Source organism: Eubalaena glacialis, chromosome 5 (genome assembly GCF_028564815.1).
Source record: "Eubalaena glacialis isolate mEubGla1 chromosome 5, mEubGla1.1.hap2.+ XY, whole genome shotgun sequence".
Classification (NCBI taxonomy): Eukaryota; Metazoa; Chordata; class Mammalia; order Artiodactyla; family Balaenidae; genus Eubalaena; species Eubalaena glacialis.
This window is the reverse complement of record NC_083720.1, coordinates 1393939-1417443: the sequence shown is the minus strand read 5'-3', so window position 1 is coordinate 1417443 and position 23505 is coordinate 1393939. Positions and strand designations below refer to the sequence as shown.

At 41.5% G+C, this 23505-nt stretch overlaps 1 protein-coding gene across 1 annotated transcript in view; it reads left to right on the top strand.

Annotated features, from left to right (window-relative positions):
- POLN (DNA polymerase nu) overlaps positions 1-23505 on the top strand; it is a 174725-nt gene that overhangs the window by 71456 nt on the left and 79764 nt on the right. The window contains exons 14-16 of the mRNA XM_061191053.1: positions 3301-3357; positions 4249-4302; positions 4925-4990. Coding sequence (XP_061047036.1) covers positions 3301-3357; positions 4249-4302; positions 4925-4990 — 177 coding nt within the window. The remainder of the gene's footprint in view (positions 1-3300; positions 3358-4248; positions 4303-4924; positions 4991-23505) is intronic.

Genomic DNA, 23505 nt, shown 5'->3' with positions numbered 1-23505 from the left:
ATCTATCTATCTATCTATCTATTTATTTATTGGCTGAGTTGGGTCTTTGTTGCTGCACGTGGTCTTTCTCTAGTTGCGGCGAGCGGGGGCTACTCTTCGTTGTGGTGCATGGGCTTCTCATCGTGGTGGCTTCTCTTGTTGCAGAGCATGGGCTCTAGGCATGCGGGCTTCAGCAGTTATGGCGCACGAGGGCTTCAGCAGTTGTGGCTCGCGGGCTCTAGAGCGCAGGCTCAGTAGTTGTGGTGCACGGGCTTAGTTGCTCCGTGGCATGTGGGATCTTCCGGGACCAGGGCTCGAATCCGTGTTCCCTGCATTGGCAGGCAGATTCTTAACCACTGCACCACCAGGGAAGCCCCAGACATGTTTTTGAAGCTCCCCCGCTGATTCTAGAAGCAGCCAGCACTGATAACCACAGAACTGAACTCTGAGAAACTGACATTTAGGGGTCAGAGAGAGAAGAGGTGCCAAGCGGAGACTATGGAACAACCACAGAGAGAGAAGGGAGCTGAGAAGAATGTGGGGTCAGGAGCCAACAGAGGGAGCGTTTGATAAAGCTTGTAGAGCGGCAACGGCCACGGCACTGTGCCTCTGATCATGAACCAGCGTGGCAGGGCTTTATCCAAAGCGTTATGAGATCAAACACTTCATCCTTTTCAAGTGTTCTCAGACAGCTCGATTCGAGATATACAGGGAGACTGTGGTTAGAAAGTTATTTTGTGAGTAAGGTATCAGGATAAAGAGAGTTAGTTGATCTTAAGCAGTTTTCTTGGCTAAGTATTTTCATGCACTTTCATCCCGCTAGGGATAGCTTTTCTGAGAAACTGCAGTTCTGGATTACACCGAGGCAGGAGTCCTCCCCCTGGGTAGAGCCTGCTCCGAGGACACCAGTGTTGGCCCTCCTGTTTATGTTCCTATGGCTGGCCAAGACTCCGTGACCTCAGTCTATTAAATAGAGAGTGATGCAGTTCCGTGGCTCACGCTAGTACATTAAAGTTATGTCATCAGTTCTCCCCCAAGTTGATTTATAGATTCAAAATGATCCTAACTAATACCCTAGGAGGAACTTTTGGTAGAAATTGGCAAGCTGAATCCCAAATTTGTATGGAAATGCAAAAAACTAAGAAGAGCCAAGATAATCTTGGGAAAAAGCACTATTGAAGGACTTAGTCTATTGGATATCAAGACTAATCATGAAGCAATAGAAATTATGAGGAATTAATTAATCAGTATGAAGTAGTGTCAATTCAAGGATAAGCAAATAGACCAATGGTCCAGGATAGGGAATCTACAAACAGACCTGCACATGTGTGTATAAAGTGCATGTTCTCTGAGAGGGAGGGCTCATTACATAAGGGGCCAGTGCATCTTGACCCCTGTTTCACACCATATACAAAGATAAATTTCAAATGAATTGTATATCTAAATATAAAAAGTAAAACAAAGATTGTAGAAGATACCATAAGAGAATATCTTCAAGGCCTTGAGGTAGTTAAACATCCTTAAACAGGACACAAGATGCATCAACCATAAAGGAAGAGATTGATCAATTGGGCAATAGTAAAATTAAGAATTTCCATTTATGAAAAGACACTATTGGACTTCCCTGGTGGCGCAGTGGTTATGAATCTGCCTGCCAATGCATGGAACACGGGTTCGATCCCTGGTCCAGGAAGATCCCACATTCCGCAGAGCAACTAAGCCTGTGCACCACAACTACTGAGCCTGCGAGCTAGAGCCCACGAGCCACAACTACTGAGCCCGTGCGCCACAACTACTGAAGCCTGAGCGCCTAGAGCCCGTGCTCCACAACAAGAGAAGCCACTGCAATGAGAAGCCCGCACACCTGCAACGAAGAGTAGCCCCCGCTCGCCCCAACTAGAGAAAGCCCTTGTGCAGCAACCAAGACCCAAAGCAGCCAAAAGTAAATAAAATTTAAAAAAATAAATAAATAAAAAAGACACTATTAAACAAATAAAAGAACAAGCCACAGAGGAGTAGAAGATATTTCCACTAAATATAGCCAACTAAAGAAAACCCTGTCCAGAAAAACGAATTCCTACAAATCAAGAAGAAAAAGACATACAAACCAACGTTTTAAATGACAAAAAAACCCAAAAAACAAAAACATGAACAGGGTTTAATGAAAGGAGATATACAATTAGTCAATAAACATTTGAATCATGTCTGACTTTATTAGTCAGGGAAATACACACTAAAACTACATTGAAATGTCACTTCACATTTGCCAGAATGGCTAAAATTAAGACCTAGGAGAACATGTGTTGGCGAACATGTGGAACAAGGAGGACTTTCATGCGCTGCTGATGGGGACAAAAACCATTGTGTGTACCTTGGAGAACTGGCTGGCGTCAGCTCTGCTACAGGCGACCCAGCAGCCGCTCTCCTCTTTACGTACGTGTTCAACAGAACTGTGGACGTGTGTTAACCAAAATCTGTGTGCCAGAATGTTCACAGCAGCACTCTTTGTAATAGCCCTGCAGTGGAAACAGCGCACATGTCCATCAGGGGTGGAATGGATAAATAACTGTCCTGCATTCAAATAATTCCATACAGCAGTGCAAGTAAATCATACAACAAGGACCAACCTTAAAACCAGAATGTTGAACAAAAGAAGCCACACACAAAGAGTACCTATCCTATTCCATTGATACAAAGCTCAAAAACTGGAACAAGTGGTCTTGCTGGTGGAGGCCAGGGGGCTGGTTACCTCTGGGGGAGGGCCAGAGGCCTGCTTGGGAACCTGGGATGTTCCCGCTGGGTGGCAGTACCCAGGTATGTTCATTTTGTGATAATTTAACAAACCGTGTTTACATGATCTTGTACTTTATGTATGTTGTATTTTGACTTTTTAAAATTAAATTTAAAACCCATGGTCATATTCCAGTGTTACCTCCCCGACTTTATGCTCAGATAACTGTGATTCAGATGTTGGGTGTTCCTAAACTACTGAGTTACACATTTGTAGGCATTTTCCTAGTTTACTGTCCTACATGGTATTTTACATGCCCTGGATTTAGATTTCAGGAATTTTAATCTCAAGAGGAATCTTATTTCCGAGCTCATGTGAAGTGCCTTTAGCTCCCAAGTGTACAAGAATGATTCTGTAAGGGATTAAAATTAAGACACTTGATAAACTGAGTTTATTATGAGTCTTCATTTTGGAAAATATGCTCAAGATAGACCATTTATTATTAGGACTTTTCCAGCTGAAAATAAGTGTTTGAAATGTTAAAATTAAATGAAGGAATTATATTGGTGATATTTATTCTTATTTTTTAGTTAAATGCTCTGCAAGACCTTCATCCATTACCCAAAATAATTTTGGAATATAGGCAGGTAAGTTAGATTTTTTTTTTGTCAGTAGGTTGGTAATGAAGGGGGCCCATATGGCACTGTCTCTGTTCACAAAATCCATCATCACTGAAGTAGCCCTGACAGTGTCCTAAAGGGAATGCAGTTTGTTCACGTTGACCTCATATTAGCACTGCTTCTTGTACCCAGACATGATATTCCTCAGGTCTACAAACAGCCCTGCTGTGAATCAGAGGAGTCGTAAATGGAAGCGGACAAACAAAAATTCTGAAGGAAGTATTTGGTGTGTCATCCTTGTGTGGCCACAGTGTGATTTAGGCTTCCATCAGCCCCGAGTTCAGAAGCCTGTCCCACAAGCCTCCTCCCTCTCCCGGCCTGGTGGCGTTTTATCGTCTCGCATTGACACTTACTGACTTATGGACATGCCCCTCTCTCTAGCTACACTTCTAGCTCCTCCTGTTTTCCCCGTTCACATACCTGCTGTCTGTTCACAGGTATGACTTGCTGCCGCTCGGACCATCGTTATTTACTGCTGTCCTTGTTAGGGCTGGGCAGCTGTGTGTGCGTGGGGTTGTGGGGGGGGGTGGGTAAATGGTAGCACCTGAACTAAAAGAGGCCCCATGGGGGACACTGGATGCTGGGACTCGGGAACTCTCCCTTTATCTTTGCAACTTCTCTGTAAAAAGAATTATTCCAGGACAAAGTTTATTTTAAAAGGGGTAGGGTGACATCTTTCTCTGTTGGTCATTGTTATTTAATTCTGGGCACCACGTAAGGCCATTTCAGGGCCTCCTGGAGTCACCTGAGGTGACATCAGTGACACATGCCCAGCATTCTGTGAGACACTGCTTTGACACTTGTTCCTAATTTAAACACTTAAACACAGAAATTGATTACTTTTGTCTTGTAATCTAGGTTCACAAGATCAAGTCAACCTTTGTAGATGGATTACTAGCTTGCATGAAGAAGGTAACTAAAGCTAAGAAAAAAGATATCATGATTGGGAATATGGCTTACACATGGGTTCAGATACATGTAGAATTTCTTTAAATAATCTAATATTCTTGAAACTATGAACCATGATTTTGTTATCATTTAGGTCTATAGCATAAGTTGCCATTATACCTTAAAATCTCATATTCATGTGGAAGCTCTACTGCTGACCACGTGCTTTCACATCTGTTACTGCACCTCTTTTCCGTAGTCATTTGAGGGACATGTTGTTTTAGTTCATGCATGAGGAGTCTGCAGTCAGAGGTGTTCTGTGACTTGTCTGCGGCCACACAGCAAGTGACAGCCCCGGTCTGGGGTGCACAGCCCCACCTTGAGTCCACGCTGAGACCCCCCCCCCCACGGCACGTCAGCCCACGTGTCCTACTGCAGCTTCTGCACAGCCTGGGGGAGAATCTCCTTCACCCTGATCACATGCAGGAGTTTGTAACCCCAAGGACATTTGGGTTGGGAGTTTAGGGCCCGTGGCTCCTGGTTCTCTGGACGGGAGCAGTGAGCCTTGTGTGCTGAAGGGGCCCGCGTGTTTGTGACTTCACACGGCACTGTCACAGCATAAGCTGCTTCTTTCCAACTGATAAAGGGCTCCATTTCCTCCACGTGGAACCAGACTGGAACCGTGACCGGAAGACTGTCAGCCAAGCATCCTGTAAGTTAGCTCTTGTTAAATGCCTGTTTCTGTGTCGGGACTGCAGTTTTGCCTAGATGTGTGTTTGCCTGTGCCCTTTTTGTTTGTAAGAGGAGACCCCGTACTGATAGGCTGTGGAGTTTTTTCTGTTTATTAATTCAGTCAATGTTCATTTAGCACATACTATGTTTTTTTTTTGTGTGTGTGTGTGTGTTTTTTTTTAAATTTTTATGGTAGTGTATATATGTCCATGCCACTCTCTCACTTTGTCCCAGCTTACCCTTCCCACTCCGTGTATCCTCAAGTCCATTCTCTAGTAGCATGTACTATGTTTTGGGCACTTAGTGGGGGATCAGGACACTACACGTGTGAAGTGTTGAGTTAGTTGGGGGGGAGGTCTTCACGTCCAGAGAGTCACGCACTCTGGTGCTGAGGGCAGGAGGGACAGACACCTCTTCCCACCCCATTCTTCATTTTCAGATTTGTATTGGACAGGTGGCTTCCCCAGATTATCTCTCTCTTTTTTTCTTTTGGCTGCGTTGGGTCTTTGTTGCTGTGCGGGCTTTCTCTAGTTGCGGCGAGCGGGGGCTACTCTTCGTTGCAGTGCGCGGGCTTCTCATTGCGGTGGCTTCTCTTGTTGTGGAGCACGGGCTCTAGGCGCACAGGCTTCAGTAGTTGTGGAACATGGGCTCAGTAGTTGCAGCTCACGGGCTCAGTTGCCCTGCGGCATGTGGGATCTTCCCGGACCAGGGCTCGCACCTGTGTCCTCTCCAGATTATCTCTTGCTGAGCTTTATTCTCTTCCAGAAATTTCTCACGTCTCTGGCTTGCAGGTAGCACTCCTCCCAGGTTTTCTGGGATGCTGTAGTTTTACTTATTTATTTTTCTGTTATTTCAATTGAATTTTTTGAAAAAGGAGATAAACATCATGTGTGCATTTGGCCCCCACCTTTGACTCAAAGTGTACATCATCATTTTAACAGCTGCATTGTACTCTACTTAGTGGCTGTCCCTATTGAGGGTCATTTAGATCGTTTTCAGTTTTAATTATTTTATATGTGCCATAAACTTACTTGTACAAATATTTTTGGTATTTTTTCTGTTGATTTCCATAGCATAAATTCCTGGAGATGGAACTTCTGAGTCAAAGTATATGTGTATTTTTAAGGCTTTGCCTTGCCAAATTGTCCTCCAGAGAAAAAAAAGTTTTACGTTCCCAATCTATTTGTAAAATGTTTGGTTCCCTACATCCTTGCCAGTACAGGGAGTCTTCATTTTGATTACTAGTTCATGGCTTGATCTTTAAATATCTGTTCCTTTAAACATTAAGTGAGGTTGACTATATAAAAGTTATTCTTCTGTGAGTTGTCTGTTCATGTCATTTTGCACATGTCTCTGGAGGATGTGTATTTTTTCTATAGGTATGGAAAAGCTCTTTATATAATAAAGATCAACCCTTTGTAAAATACTGAATTCTTTTTCTCCGTTTTTCTTTTGCCCCTTAATTTTTAAAATATAATGTTTGCTATACTTAAAATGGCTTTTTCATTATACAAATAATATATAATTCTAAAGAATTCAAACAATAGATAAAAATATAAATAACAAAGTAAAAGTCACCTGAAATGCCACATCATTAACATTTTAGTGACCATACTCTATTTCTTTTTTTAAATGTATTTATTTATTTATTTTTGGCTGTGTTGGGTCTTTGTTTCTGTGCGAGGGCTTTCTCTAGTTGCGGCAAGTGGGGGCCACTCTTCATCACGGTGCGCGGGCCTCTCACTATCGCCGCCTCTCTTGTTGCGGAGCACAAGCTCCAGACGCGCAGGCTCAGTAGTTGTGGCTCACGGGCCTAGTTGCTCCGCGGCATGTGGGATCTTCCCAGACCAGGGCTCGAACCCGTGTCCCCTGCATTGGCAGGCAGACTCTCAACCACTGCGCCACCAGGGAAGCCCCCATACTCTATTTCTTTATGCACACACGTATGTGCATGCACTCACACATGCACACACACACATTTACATGACTGGGATTATATCATACATGTTTTTTTTATTGCAGACACTCCCTCACCACACCCATATCTCAGCCCCTTACCCTCAGGCCCAGTGCCATTGGAAGCTCATGTTAGCAGCCTAGAGTGTGTACATCCATATTTTCCTCCAGACTTATAATAAAATCTTATACAGACCCACATGTATCTATACATATATATATATAGAGAGAGAGAGAGAGAGAGAGAGAGAGAGAGAGACGAAATGACTTTGTCATTCTTATTTTACAGAATTAGAATTTTATTTTTCTGCCTCTCGCTTTTCTCTCTCAGCAACAGCTCGTGGAATCCCTGCAGTTCCTCTGACAGGGTCCTGTTTCACCTTTTTTAAAAATTGAAGTATAGTTAACTTGCAATATTATATTAGTTTTAGGTATACTACATAGTGATTTGATATTTTAACATTACACACCGTACGGCGTTATCACAATATTATTGACTATATTCCCTGTGCTGCACATTACATCCCTGTGAGTTACTTTAAAATAAATGCCCTGTTTCTCCATGTCCCTCTTGGAGTTGGGACCATCTTTCTTCTTTCCTGATGTCAATGGAAATAATTAATTAACAATGTAAAATAGGAATAGAAAAGAGTTTTATTTGACCCAAACTGAGGACTATAGCCCAGGAGACACAGATTCAAGAAGCACTTGAGTTGTGTTCTGTCAGACTACAAAATGGGGGAGGTGTATGAAGGCAAAAAACTCAAGGTAACAGTTAGTTACATGAGTTGTCTATTGGGAATTATAATTGGATGTGGCAAGAAGAAAGGGTGCTTGTTTAGCACTGATTGGTTGGGGTCTGAAATGGTTGCATAGTTACAAGCGGGGGTTGGGGGGGGACCTTGAGACCACAAGGTTGCAGCTGGCAGCTGCTAGCAGATATGGTTTTGAGAATGGCTGATGGTGTCCTTGAGTTTTATACAGTTCAGGAAATTCACATTCTCAGTGATGTAGGAATGTGTCTGAAACCACATCCACACTGGCCACCCAACTTCATCCTGGATGCCTGAACCACAGTTACCCCATTTTGATTTCTAAATGCATTGATGTACAATAGGCATTGATGTACAATGCCTATTTGACAGGCCATAAGACAGGCTGTGCTAGTTAGCATAAAGTTCAGGCCAAATCATGTGTAAGCCAGGATGACTTCTCCAAACCTCAATATGTGAAAATTTCTTCCATCACCTGATATAGGCATTCAGTGATAGAAATTTACTCCCAGGTACTGCTTTCTGGCATTCAGTAAATTCTGGTATGTTGTATTTCACTTTCATTTAGTTCAGAATCTTTTCTAGTATGTCTTCTTTGACCCATGGGCTATTTAGAAGTTTGTTACTTTGTTTCCAAGTAATTGGTGATTTTCCAGTTATCTAACTGTTACTGATTTCTAATGTAATTTCATTGTGGTCAAAGAATATACTCTGCATGGCTTGAATCCTTTTAAATTTATTCAGACTTGTTTTCTTGCCCAGAAAATGGTCTATCTTGGTTACTGTTCCATGTGCACTTGAAAAGAATGTTCATTCTGTTAATGTGGGTGGAATGTTTTATAAATACCAATTAGATCAAGTTGGTTGATGGTGCTGTCCAAGTCTACTGTATCCCTGCTGGTTTTCTGTCTGATTGTTCAATCCGCTGTTGAGAGAAGGGTATTGAAGTCTGCAGCACAACTGTGGAATTTTCTTTTTCTCCTTGCAGTTCTACCTCTTCTATATCCTTGTAGTTTTTGCTCTTTTATAAGGAGCAGAAACATTAAGGATTTTGTCTGCCTGATGAATTTACCCTTTTATTTCTATGAAATGCCCTTTTTATCCCTGGTAATATTTATTTGCTCTGAAATATATTTTGTCTAATATTAAAATATTAATTTAAAAATAATTAGCAAAATACATCAAAGATAATTTTAGAAATAATAAAATTAATTAAAATGTAATTTAATATTAATGTTAAAATAGCCACTGCAGTTTTCTTTTGACTAGTGTTAGCAGGGCATTTTCCATCCTTTTACTTTTAAACTATCTCATTATATATAAAGTACATTTATTGTAGGAAGTATATAGTTGGTCTTGCTTTTTTATCCATTTTGATAATATCTGCCTTTTGATTAGGATGTTCAGTCCATTTACATTTTTTTTTTGAATTTTTGAATTTTATTTTATTTATTTTTTTATACAGCAGGTTCTTATCAGTCCATTTACATTTATTGTGATTATTCATAGGATTAGATTTAAGTTTATTATCTTGCTGTGTGTTTTATATTTATCCCAATTGTTCTTTGTTCCCCTTTTCCTCTTTTTCTGCCTTCTTTTGGATTGAGTTTTTTAATGATTCTCTTTTATCTTTTTTGATGTATTAGCTGTAACGCTTTGTTTTGTTATTTTAGTGGTTAATTTAGGGTTCACAGCCTACAACTTTAACTTACCACAGTCTATCTTCAAGTTGTTGTGTCATCCCACATATAGTATTGTATAAGAACCTTACACTAGTACAGTCCCATTTCTCCTCCTGGCCTTTGTGCTATGATTGTCTTTTATTTTACTTTATACATAAGTTATAAATTCCACAATATATTTTATTTTTGTTTAAATAGTCCATATCTTTTAAGTAGATTTAAATAATAAGAAAAATCTTGAATATTTGCCCATGTAAATTTTCAGTGCTCCTCATTTCCTTGTGTACATCCAGATTTCTACTTGGTATCATTTTCCTTCTGCCTAAAGGATACCCTTTAACATTTCTTATACTGTGAGTTTGCTGTTGATGAATTCTTTCAGCGTTCGTAGGTCTGAAAATATCTCTATTTCACCTTTGTTTTTAAAAGTTATTTTTGTGAGGTATAAAATTCTCAAATTCTCCGTTGAAAGTTTTTTCTTTCAATACTTTGAAGATGTTACTTCACTCTCTTCTCTCATTGTTTCTGCTGAGAAATCTGTCATCATTATCTTCGTTTCTCCATCTGTAATATGTCTTTTTTTTCTGGCTGTTTTTAGCATTTTCTCTTAATCACTACTTTTGAAAAATTTGATTATGATGTACCTCGGTGTAATTTTTTCATGTTTCTATGTTTCAGTTTCTTGGATCTGTGGGTTTATAGTTTTAATCAAATTTGGAAAATTATTGGCAATTATTTACTCATGTACTTTTGTGTTCCTTCTCTCTCCTCTCCTCTGGGAACTCCATTTATAATTACATATAGTAGGTCACTTGTATTTGTCCCATAGCTCACTGAAACTCATTTTTCCTCTTTTCCTTGGATATTTTTCCTGTTTCAATTTGGATAGTTTCTATTGTTATATCCTATAGTTCACTAATCTTTTCTTTTGTCATGTCAAATCTGTTGTTAATCCCATTGAGTATCTTTTCCACGTTAATTATATGTTACAGTTTTCATTTCTAGAAATTTACTTTGGATCTTTTTCATGCTATCCATTTCTCTACTTCATCTTTAATATATTGGATACAGTTGTAAGAACTGTTTTAATGTCCTTGTCTGTAATTTCAACATCTGTGTCCATTATAGGTTAGTTTCAGTAGATGACTACTCTAATTAGGACTCCATTTTCCTGCTTCCTTGTATGTGTGGTCATCTTTGTTTGGATACCAGACATTGTGGATTTTACGTTATTGGGTGATGGACCTTTATGCATTCCTGTAAATATCCTGAGCTTTGCTCTGGGTTAGGTTACTTGGAAACAGTTTGTTCCTTTCTGGTCTTGGTTTTATGATTTGTTGGGCAGGCCCAGAGAAGTGCTTCTTATAAAACTAATTATTCCCCATCCCTGAGGAAAGACCTTCTGAGTATTCTACCTATTGTCTATAGATTATGAGTTTTCTAAGAATGGCTGATGGGGGACTTCGCTGGTGGTCCAGTGGGTAAGACTCCACTCTCCCAATGCGGGGGGCCGGGATTCAATCCCTGGTTGGGGAACTAGATTCTGCATGCGTGCCGCAACTAAGAGTTTGCATGCTGCAACTAAAGAGTCTGCATGCTGCAACTAAGAAGTCCACATGCCACAACTAAGAAGCCTGTATGCCTCAACTAAAAGATCCCGTGTGCCACAACTAAGACCTGGTGCAGCCAAAGTGTAAATAAATGAATGAATGAATGAATGAATGAATGAATGAATAAATAAATAAATAAAAGAGCTTAAAAAAAAAAGAATGGCTGGTGGGAACAGGAGACTTTCCTGGCCCTGTGTGAGTGTTGTACACAGTTTCCAACCCGTTTAGATGGCTTTTTCCCAGCCTTTGGTAGTTTGCTCACAGGCATGCACTCATTAGTTCCCTGCTGGATACTCAGCTCTCTGCTGGGCTCAAGAAAATGATGATTTTATAGATTATCTGTCTTTTCTAATTATTAGGGTGCTTTTCAATTGTATACTTCCCAGGTGGAAGTAGAAGCTCCCATCTAATAACTTTTAATCCACCTAAAACCCTGTATTCTTTCTGTCCTCTTCGCCTTGGAGAGTACATTAATCAGTATTTGCTTTATCAGAACCTCAGTCTCGTGTCCCTCTGAGGTAGTCCCCGAACTCCCCCTTCGTGATGCTTATTACATTGTGTTTTAACTGCTTGTGTACTTCTGTGTACCTCACTGGATTGTAAATTTCATGAGAACAGGGACCTTTCCCGCCTGCTTCACTGACTATTTCCAGGCCTGGCTCTGTACCTGGAACACAGTAGGCGCCAAGTTTTTATTGAATGAAAAACTGGACGTGTGATCCACTCTCAAGTCGTCTTCCAGTGTCTCAGGGTCACCTGGTTCAGGACATCATCGAGATGGCAGCGTGTTGACGATGGGCGCCAAACCCTTCCCCGTGCTGGACCATCATGCCTTCATCCCTGGCCTGAGTTGGTCATGAGTCTCCTGTTGGTCTAGATTCCCCTCTTCCCCTGACTCCAGTACTTCAGGGGTCATGCCTGTCAGGCTGTTTCGTGCGTCCCTCTCATGCCTATTTTGTTTTTACAAGACCTTCTCCTGGGAAGGTGCTGAGCACCTGCCAGGAGCCGCATTCTTACCATCTCTTCATCATCTAATACCTCCTTATCAGGCATGGCTTTAGATGTCCCTTCTAATGTTTCCACATCGACAAGGCCAGTTTTTGTCAATGCCTTCATTTCACTGCAGTGCCATTCGCGGTACTGGCTCAGAATTTATCAACATTTTGTAATTCAAAATATCTGACCTTTCACATCGTATTTTTATGAATTCTCTAGTATCCAGAGTCCTCATTGTTCTTCTAGGTTAGTGTTTAAAAAAATTTTTTTAATGTTACAGTTTTAAAAATGTATTGATTGGAAATGTTAAAATCCAGCCATTATTTAGCTGGATTTTTTCTTTAGTTCCTTTGTGAACCTTTTTTCTTTTTTCACATCTTTATTGGAGTATAAATGCTTTACAATGTTGTGTTAGTTTCTGCTGTATAACAAAGTGAATCAGCTATACGTATACATATATCCCCGTACCCCCTCCCTCTTGAGCCTCCCTCCCACTCTCCCTATCCCACCCCTCTAGGTAGTCACAAAGCACCGAGCTGATCTCCCTGTGCTGTGCAGCTGCTTCCCACTAGCCATCCACTTTACATTTGGTAGTGTATATATGTCAGTGCTACTCTCTCACTTTGTCCCAGCTTCCCCTTCCCCCCTGTGCCCTCAATTCTGTTCTCTACATCTGCGTCTTTATTCCTGCCCTGCCACTAGGTTCATCAGTACCACTTTTTAAAATTCCATATATGTGTGTTAGCATACGGTATTTGTTTTTCTCTTTCTGACTTACCTCACTCTGTATGACAGACCCTAGGTCCATCCACCTCACTACAAATAACTCGATTTCATTTCTTTTTACTGCTGAGTAATATTCCATTGTATATATGTGGCACATCTTCTTTATCCATTCATCTGTTCATGGACACTTAGGTTACTTCCATGTCCTGGCTATTGTAAATAGTACTGCATGAACATTGTGGTACATGTCTCTTTTTGAATTATGGTTTTCTCTGGGTATATGCCCAGTAGTGGGATTGCTGGGTCATATGGTAGTTCTATTTTTAGTTTTTTAAGGAACCTCCATACTGTTCTCCATAGTGGCTGTATCAATTTACATTCCCACCAACAGTGCAAGAGGGTTCCCTTTTCTCCACACCCTCTCCAGCACTTATGGTTTGTACATTTTTTGATGATGGCCATTCTGACCGGTATGAGGTAATACCTCATTGTGGTTTTGATTTGCATTTCTCTAATGATTAGTGATGTTGAGCATCTTTTCATGCATTTGTTGGCCATCTGTATGTCTTCTTTGGAGAAATGTCTATTTAGGTCTTCCACCCATTTTTGGACTTGGTTGTTTGTTTTTTTGATACTGAGCTGCATGAGCTGCTTGTATATTTTGGAGATTAATCCTTTGTCAGTTGCTTCATTTGCAAATATTTTCTCCCATTCTGAGGGTTGTCTTTTCATCTTGTTTATGGTTTCCTTTGCTGTGCAAAAGCTGTTAAGTTTCATTAGGTCCCATTTGTTTATTTTTGTTTTTATTTCCCTTTCTCTAGGAGCTGGGTCAAAAAGGATCTTGCTCTGATTTATGTCATAGAGTGTTCTGCCTATGTTTTCCTCTAAGAGTTTTACAGTGTCTGGCCTTACATTTAGGTCTTTAATCCATTTTGAGTTTATTTTTGTGTATGGTATTAGGGTGTGTTCTAATTTCATTCTTTTACATGTAGCTATCCAGTTTTCCCAGCACCACTTATTGAAGAGGCTGTCTTTTCTCCATTGTATATTCTTGCCTCCTTTGTCAAAGATAAGGTGACCATATGTGCGTGGGTTTATCTCTGGGCTTTCTATCCTGTTCCATTGATCTATATTTCTGTTTTTGTGCCAGTACCATACTGTCTTGATTACTGTAGCTTTGTACTATAGTCTGAAGTCAGGGAGCCTGATTCCTCCAGTTCCGTTTTTCTTTCTCAAGATTGCTTTGGCTATTCAGGATCTTTTTTTTTTTTAAAGGAACTCCTTTATTTATTTATTTATTTATTTATTTATGGCTGTGTTGGGTCTTCGTTTCTGTGCGACGGCTTTCTCTAGTTGCGGCAAGTGGGGGCCACTCTTCATCGCGGTGCACGGGCCTCTCACTATCGCAGCCTCTTTTGTTGCGGAGCACAGGCTCCAGACGTGCAGGCTCAGTAGTTGTGGCTCATGGGCCCAGTTGCTCCGCGGCATGTGGGATCTTCCCAGACTAGGGCTCGAACCTGTGTCCCCTGCATTGGCAGGCAGATTCTCAACCACTGCGCCACCAGGGAAGCCCTATTCAGGGTCTTCTGTGTTTCCATACAAATCGTAAAATTTTTTGTTCTAGTTCTGTGAAAAATGCCATTGGTAATTTGATAAGGATTGCATTGAACCTGTAGATTGCTTTGGGTAGTATAGTCATTTTCACAATATTGATTCTTCCAATCCAGGAGCATGGTATATGTCTCCATCTGTTTATGTTATCTTTGATTTCTTTCATCAGTGTTTTATAGTTTTCTGAGTACAGGTCTTTTGCCTCCTTAGGTAGATTTATTCCTAGGTATTTTATTCTTTTTTAATTCTTTTTGTTGCGATGGTAAATGGGATTGTTTCCTTAATTTCTCTTTCTGATCTTTCGTTGTTATTGTATAGGAATGCAAGAGATTTCTATGCATTAATTTTGTATCCTGAAACCTTACCAAATTCATTGATTAGTTCTAGTATTTTTCTGGTGGCATCTTTAGGATTTTCTATGTATAGTATCATGTCATTGGCAAATAGTGACAGTCTTACTTCTTCTTTTCCAATTTGTATTCCTTTTATTTCTTTTTCTTCTCTGATTGCTGTGGCTAGGACTTCCAATACTATGTTGAATAATAGTGGTGAGAGTGGACATCCTTGTCTTGTTCCTGATCTTAGAGGAAATGCTTTCAGTTTTTCACCATTGAGAATGATGTTTGTTGTGGGTTTGTCGTATATGTCTTTTATTATGTTGAGGTAGGTTCCCTCTGTGCACACTTTCTGGAGAGTTTTTATCATAAATGGGTGTTGAATTTTGTCAAAAGCTTTTGCTGCATCTCTTGAGATGATCATATGGTTTTTATTCTTTAATTTGTTAATATGGTGTATCACATTGATTGTTTTGTGTATATTGAAGAATCCTTGCATCCCTGGGATAAATCCCACTTGATCATGGTGTATGATCCTTTTAATGTGTTGTTGGATTCAGTTTACTAGTATTTTGTTGAGGATTTTTACGTCTATGTTCATCAGTGATATTGGTCTGTAATTTTCTTTTTTTGTGGTATCTTTGCCTGGTTTTGGTATGAGGGTGATGGTGGCCTCGTAGAACGAGTTTGGGAGTGTCCCTCCCTCTGCAATTTTTTGAAAGAGTTTGAGAAGGATAGGTGTTAACTCTTCTCTAAATGTTTGATAGAATTCGCCTGTGAAGCCATCAGTCCTGGACTTTTGTATGTTGGAAGATTTTTAATTAGAGTTTCAATTTCATTACCTGTGATTGGTCTGTTTATATTTTCGAATTCTTCCTGGTTCAATCTTGGAAGGTTGTACTTTTCCAAGAATTTGTCCATTTCTTTCAGGTTGTCCATTTTATTGGCATATAGTTGCTTGTAGTAGTCTCTTATGATCTTTTGTATTTCTGCGGTGTTAATTGTAATCTCTCCTCTTCATTTGTCATCTTATTTATTTGAGTCCTCTCCCTTTTTTTCTTGATGAGTCTGGCTAAATGTTTATCGATTTTGTTTATCTTCTCAAAGAACCAGCTTTTAGTTTTATTGATCTTTGCTATTGTTTTCTTTGTTTCTATTTCATTTATTTCTGCTCTGATCTTTATGATTTCTTTCCTTCTACTAATTTTGGGTTTTCTTTGTCCTTCTTTTTCTAGTTGTTGTAGGTGTAATGTTAGATTGTTTATTGATTTTTATTGATTGAGATTTTTTCTTGTTTCTTGAGGTGAGCTTGAATTGCTATGAACTTCCCTCTTAGAACTGCTTTTGCTGTGTCCCATAGGTTTTGGATCGTCATGTTTTCATTGTCATTTGTTTCTAGGTATTTTTTGATTTCCTCTTTGATTTCTTCAGTGATCTCTTGGTTATTTAGCCTCCATATATGTGTTTTTTACTGTTTTTTGCCAGTAATTGATTTCTAATCTCATAGCGTTGTGGTGTCCTTCCTTATCTCTTGTAACAGTCTTTATTTTAAAGTCTATTCTATCTGATGTGAGTATTGCTACTCCAGCTTTCCTGTGATTTCCATTTGCATGGGATATCTTTTTCCATCCCCTCACTTTCTGTCTGTATGTGTCCCTAGGTCTGAAGTGGGTTTCTTGTAGACAGCATATATAAGGGTCTTGTTTTTGTATCCATTCAGCCAGTCTGTGTCTTTTGGTTGGAGCATTTAATCTATTTACATTCAAGGTGATTATTGATATGTATGTTCCCATTACCATTTTCTGAATTGATTTGGGTTTTTTATTAAATAAATTTATTTATTTAATTTATTTATTATTTTTGGCTGTGTTGGGTCTTCACTGCTGCGTGTGGGCTCTCCCTAGTTGCAGCAAGTGGGGGCCACTCCTGGCTGCAGTGCACGGGCCTCTCACTGCAGTGGCCTCTCCCGTTGTGGAGCACGGGCTCCAGGCACATGGGCCTCAGCAGTTGTGGCTTGCAGGCTTCAGTAGTTATGGCTGGCGGGCTCTAGAGTGCAGGCTCAGCAGTTGTGACGCACAGGCTTAGTTGCTCCACTGCATGTGGGATCCTCCCGGACCAGGGCCCGAACCCATGTCCCCTGCATTGGCAGGCGGACTCTCATCCAGTGTGCCACTAGGGAAGCCTCTGGGTTTGTTTTTGTGGGTCTTTTCCTTCTCTTGTGTTTCCTGCCTAGAGAAGTTCCTTTAGCATTTGTTGTAAAGCTGGTTTGGTGGTACTGAATTCTCTTCACTTTTGCTTGTCTGTAAAGGTTTTAATTTCTCCGTCGAATCTGAATGCGATCCTTGCTGGGTAGAGTAATCTTGGTTGTAGGTTTTTCCCTTTCATCACTTTGAATATGTCCTGCCACTCCCTTCTGGCTTGCAGAGTTTCTTCTGAAAGATCAGCTGTTAACCTTAGAGGGATTCCCTTGTATGTTATTTGTTGCTTTTCCCTTGCTGCTTTTAATATTTTTTCTTTGTATTTAATTTTTGATAGTTTGATTAATATGTGTCTTGGCATGTTTCCCTTTAGGTTTATCCTGTGTGGGACTCCCTGCACTTCCTGGACTTGATTGACTATTTCCTTTCCCATGTTATGGAAGTTTTTGACTATAATCTCTTCAAATATTTTCTCAGACCCTTTCTTTTTCTCTTCTTCTGGGACCCCCTATAATTCAAATGTTGGTGCGTTTAATGTTGTCCCAGAGGTCTCTGAGACTGTCCTCAATTCTTTTCATTCTTTTTTCTTTATTCTGCTCCCTGGCAGTTATTTCTACCATTTTATCTTCCAGCTCACTTATCCGTTCTTCTGCCTCAGTTATTCTGCTATTGATTCCTTCTAGAGTATTTTTAATTTCAGTTATTGTGTTTTTCATCACTGTTTGTTTGCTCTTTAGTTCTTCTAGATCCTTGTTCAGTGTTTCTTGTATTTTCTCCATTCTGTTTCCGAGATTTTGGATCATCTTTACTATCATTACTCTGAATTCTTGGTTGCCTATTTCATCTTCATTTATTTGGTCTTGTAGGTTTTTACCTTGCTCCTTCATCTGTAACATATTTTTTTGTCGTTTCATTTTTTTGTTGTTGTTTTGATAGGTGGTGCTGTATTCCTGTCTTACTGGTTGTTTGGCCTGAGGCGTCCAGCACTGGAGTTTGCAGACAGTTAGATAGAGCTGGGTCTTGGTGCTTAGATGAGGACCTCTGGGAGGCCTCACTCCAATTACTATTCACTGGGGTCTGAGGTTCTCTATTAGTCCAGTGGTTTGGACTTGGAGCTCCCACCACAGGAGCTCAGGCCCTACCTACAGCCTGGGAACCAAGATCCCGCAAGCCGTGTGGTGTGGCAAAAAAAAAAAAAGAAAAAAAAAAGGAAAAAAAGGAGCAATACAATAACAAAGAATAAAAATAAATAAAATTACAAAGATAAGAACTATATTAGGAAAAATAAAATTATAATTGAAACAACTGCAACAAGGTAAAATAAAACCACAACAGAAAAAAGAAAAAAAGGGGGGGGGGGAACAAGCCAAAAGGAGCAGATCAATAACAAAGTATAAAGAATAAAATAAAATTAGAAAAATAAAAGATTTTTTAGAAAAAATAAAAATATAAATGAATCAACAACAATGAACCAACAAGGTAAAACAGAACCCCAATCTAAAAGAGGAAAAAAGAAAAAAAAAAAAGAAAGCCTTGGCTATGGGGGCGGAGTTTAGGTGGGGTTGTAACTTAGGCAAGGGTGGGCTTTAGGGTGGGGCGGGACCTAGGCGAGTGGGGGGGTGACGTTCAAGCTTGGGGCGGGGCCTCTGCTTAGGACCTGCTCGTGGAAGGGGAGAGGCAGCACGTGGAAAGGAGGGCCTCTGGAGTGTGGAGTTCCGGAGTTTGGAGGTAGGGCCCTGAGTGAGGGTGTGTGGGTGGGGTTTAGGCCCAGTGTGTTGTAGGGGGTCTCAGAGGGGGTCTCCGAGTGTAGAGGTGGGGCCCTGGGTGGGGGTGTAGGGGAGGGGCTTGGGCTCTGTGCAGCAAGAGGGAGGCTCCGAGGGCAGAGGATTAGTCCCGGGTGCCCAACAGCCTCCCCGGTGCCTAAGTGGACAGGGAAAGCGCAGGGCCCCGTTCCCTTCCATTCCTTCACGCCCCTCCCCCACTGTCTCTCCTAGGGTCTCCCCCGTTCCCACTGGACCCCTAACTGTGGGTGGGTCCCGCTGGGTGTAGGAACTCCTCCCCTCCCCCAGCCACCCCTCAGGGGTGCCGGTCCCGGAGGTCCGGCCTTTACTTTTGCTCCCCCTTCCCTCCCTCCCACTCCCTCAGGACCCGTGCAGCTGGAGGGGGCCTTGGTGGGCAGAGGATCAGGCCCAGGATCTCAGCAGGCTCCTGGGGGCCCAAGTGGGCAGGGGAAACCTGGCCACACTCCCTTTTGACCCTCTGCCCTCCCAGTGGTCCCCCAATTTCCCCCTTCAGGTGTGGGATCGCTTCCCCTCCTCCAGCCGCCCCTCAGGGGTGCCAGCCCCCTCCTGCCTCCACTTCTCCTCCCTCCTCACTCCCCCTCATGCCACACGTCCTACCCAGTTGCTGGGGGTTCCTCCATCCCCTTAGGTGTCCGTGGTCCCCCACCGGTGCCTGGTAGGTGCCCTAGTTGTGAGGAGACGCGGATTCCGCGTCCTCCTAGTCCGCCATCTTGACTCCACCTCTCCTGTGTGAGTATTTTTTCCTCTTAGTTTTCTTTACTTTTCTAAATATATGTCCAATATTTTATTAGCACATTTGTACTAGCCTTTTGGTATGTGAATTGGAGCCAAATTAAGATTTTGTCATACTATGGGTAATAACTTCAATATGATTGATGATTGCTTGACCCCTCGTGCTTCCCCCTGCCTTGAGCCTTTGTTCTCCTTACCTCTGTTAGATACCTTTTCCACCCCTAGATCCCTCAGCATATCCTCCTCCAGGTATGAGTGGCAATTTAGTTTTTGGGTTTTTAAAAATTTATTTCATTTTATTTTTTTGGCTGCATTGGGTCTTCATTGCTGCGCTTGCGCTTTTCTCTAGTTGTGGTGAGCGGGGGCTACTCTTCCTTGTGGTGCACGGGCTTCTCACTGTGGTGGCTTCTCTTGTTGCGAAGCACAGGCTCTAGGCACACGGGTTTCAGTAGTTGTGGCACTTGGGCTCAGCAGTTGTGGTGTGTGGGCTCTAGAGCGCAGGCTCAGTAGTTGTGGTGCACGGGCTTAGTTGCTCTGTGGCATGTGGGATCTTCCTGGACCAGGGCTAAAACCCATGTCCTCTGCATTGGCAGGTGGATTCTTAACCACTGCACCACCAGGGAAGTCCCAGCAATTTAGTATTGAAGACATCTGCAGTTTTCCATGTTTTGGCTATAATAAATAAAGCTGCTATAAGCACTGATGTACAGATTTTTGTGTGAACTTAAGTCTTCATTTCTCTGGGATAAGTGTCTAGGAGTGCAATTGCTGAATCATATTTTTAAAAAATATATGCTGAATTTTATGTGCTAATATTTTGAAAGGATTTTGTGTGTTTATTCGTGAGGGATATTGATCTGTTTTTATCTGGTTTGGTATCAGAATAATACTAGTTTCATAAAATGGGAAATGTTCCTTCCTCTTGCATTTTCTTGAAGATATTGTGTGGAATTGTGTTAATTCTTTCAATATTTGGTAGAATTTGTCAATAAAATCATCTGGGCCCAAAGATTTATTTTTGGAGAGTTCTAAAATTATGAGTTCAATTTCCTTAATATTTATTGGCTTATTGATGTTATGTTTCATATTGGATGAATTTTTATTGTTTGTACTTTTTGAGAAATTGGTCCTTTTTTTCTGAGTTGTGAAATTAATGTGTGTGTAATTGTTCATTAGCATTTCCTTATCCTTTTGATGTCTGTAGGGTCTGTAGTGATGCTCCCTATTTCATTCCTGACATTGGTAATTTGTGTCTTCTCTCTTTTTTCTTTGTCAATCTAGCTAGAGTTTTGTCAATATTATTGACTTTTTCAGTGAAGCAGCTATTTTTCATTGGTTTTTTTCTGTTTTCAATTTTATCAATTTCGGTTTTTCATTATTCCCTTTCTTCTGCTTGATTTGGGTTTATTTTGCTTTTCTTTTTCTAGGTTCTTGAGGTGGGATCTTAGATTACTGCTCTGAGACTTTTCCTTTTTTCTCATGTATGCATTTTTAGTGCTATAAAATTTCCTTCTCAGCACTGCTTTAGCTGTATCCCACAAGTTTTGATATGTTGTATTTTGTCAAAGAAAAAATTCACCAGACAGAGTTAAACAGGCAAGGAAGAGTTTATTCAAGATTATTGCAATAAGGGAGAGAGATTGAACTACTCCAAATGCAGTGAAGACAGCTGGAGATTTATAGCTAATGGGGAGGGGAAGGGGTCAGTGAGTGGAAAATTACTAAGAAGAACTTGGTAAGGTATGAGGGGTTGGGGGGATTCTTGCTAAACTGCTTGCTAAACTTGCTAAACTCAGCCACAGTTTTTGTCTGTGATATTTGAAATAGTACAGTTCTTGTCTAAAAATTTCCTATCCTGCTAGAGAGTGCAGGCCTTTGTTGGGGCTTTTGGTCAGTGGCCATCAGCATGTCTAAGTTACTGGCTTTTTCAACACTCAGTCTGAGACTTGCGAAGCAAAAAGAAACCCTGGGCCTCACCTTCATGTAATCCTTGGTCCTGTGGTCCCTAGCCAGTCTGCCTTACTCTCTCCACCTGCAGAGCTATCTTGTGTTTGTTTTACACATAATGCTTAGGGTTTTAGTTGTAGCAGTGGGGGAATAGGGAGAGTATCCATGCCATCTTCATGGAAGCGTAGTCTCCTTATTGGGAGCTTTAATGGAACAAAAGACTTGGTTGCACAAGGATGGTTTCAAAACACTGTCTGCTGAGTATTTCATTCCCAGCACCTCTTGCTTCTACGAGACTGCCCACCCTTGGGGCTGAGGCCTCTATTTCTTCAGAAGGAGAGGGGGATACAGCTGAGGATAAAGAAGTCTGTGTTCAGCTCTGGCTTTCAACGCAGAACTTGTGAAAGAGCACAGCGGAAACAAGAAAGTATCAGAAATGAAGATCAGAAAGTGCTTGGGGTTTTTTTTTTTCTTTTTTTTTTTAATTTCAGAAGCTTCCCTTTAAATATTAAGACTCAGAGACTTGTATTTTCAGAGTTTATAATGTAAGGTATGCAAGATATGCTATATGGGCAGGTCCACTTCACCGGGAGGCATGAGAATGACTTGTGGGCTTGGAGGAAATGCTGAGAGGGAGACAAGCACCAGTGAGTATCTCCAAAAGGGCTCTGGCCTGGCCCCCTGGGGGAGAAGCCCAGAGGAGGGGATAGACCCCTGTAGACTATAACCCAAGGGGATGAGGCTTGGCTTCTAGCCCAGAAGCCTGGGAGTTCCAAGCCAAGACAGGGCATGGGCGTTGGGCAGGGACCCTGAAGTGGCTTTCTCCTGCCAAGTCTCCATGGGCCCCAAGGGGCGTGAGTGAGAGCTGGAAAGTTCCCGTGGTCCCTTGGTCCTGTGGTCCTCTGTTGTGGAAATGCAGGACCACCATATTTGTCTGGGTCTGACTGGGCCACAGAGTGGGGCTGTGAGGTGGACAGTCCAAGGCCAAGTCCACACAGAGGAGGCATCTGAGTTTCAGCAGATCAGCAGTGTCCAGCAGAGCCAAGGCCAGGACCAGGTCATCAGGGGAGGGGCCGTTGGATGCTGGCCATGGTTTGATAACAGGCTTCACCAGCAGAAGCAACAAGGGCAGCTGGCCCCAAGCTGGTGACATAGGACCCACCCCTTCCTGATACCATGGGGTTTGTGGGCTCCTCCCCCCAGACACAGCCTGGGGTGGGAGGAGCATGACTGAGAGGGAAGAAAGGCTGGGCTTTGAGGACTGTGGGTCCTACACAGACTGAGTGCTTTTCCCCAAGAGTCTAAACTGATGATTAAAATACCTCTAATCCACGTATTCATTCAAATACGTTCAGCTGCAAATGACAGAAAATCAGACTAAATTGATCTAAACAATTAGGGTATTTCTTAGCATACCTGACTTAGAAGTCCAAGGAAGGGCTAGCTTCAGGCAAGGTCTGATCTAGCAGTCAAGTCATACAGGCAGGTCCAGCTTCTGTCCCCCATCTCTCAACCTCTCTTCCTCAGCATCCCACCAGGTCTTGGGGATACCTGCTTAGTTTCTCTCCATGTAGCTTCCATGAAAGGAGGGGGAAACATCTTTTGCAGACACCCTCAGCAAGCATCTCCTTGCATCTCTGTCTGGAACTAGGCCATCCTTGAACTAGTCGCATGGCCACAAGATGGGCTCTGCTGGCTGGCTTAAAGAGGGGAGAGCTCTAGTGAAAATCTGAGTGCCATTTTCTAAGGAAAAAGAAAAAAAGCATGCTTCAAGGCCCAAAACAAGTGGCAAGATTATGATATTTTTCATGCTATCAGCAGAAATAGGGTTACAAATTTTAAACCTACTACGTAAGATAAATTTAACCAATATCTCTTTGAATGCACTAAAAGAGGGTAACGGATATTTATTACTTATCTTTTTAGTTCTAGCAGCAAATGTTCTATTCTGTCTTCCTCTGTGCCAGCCGTCCTTATGTTGTTATTTGGAAAAGAGCCTTAGGAAATTTGTCTTCAGGCTCAGACTGTGCCACCAAGTGTAGAGGCCTGGCTTTCCTGGTATAATATTTAAGCCCTATATTCATCAGTACCTACATAATGTTACAGTAGCTAATGTGGAAAAATTCT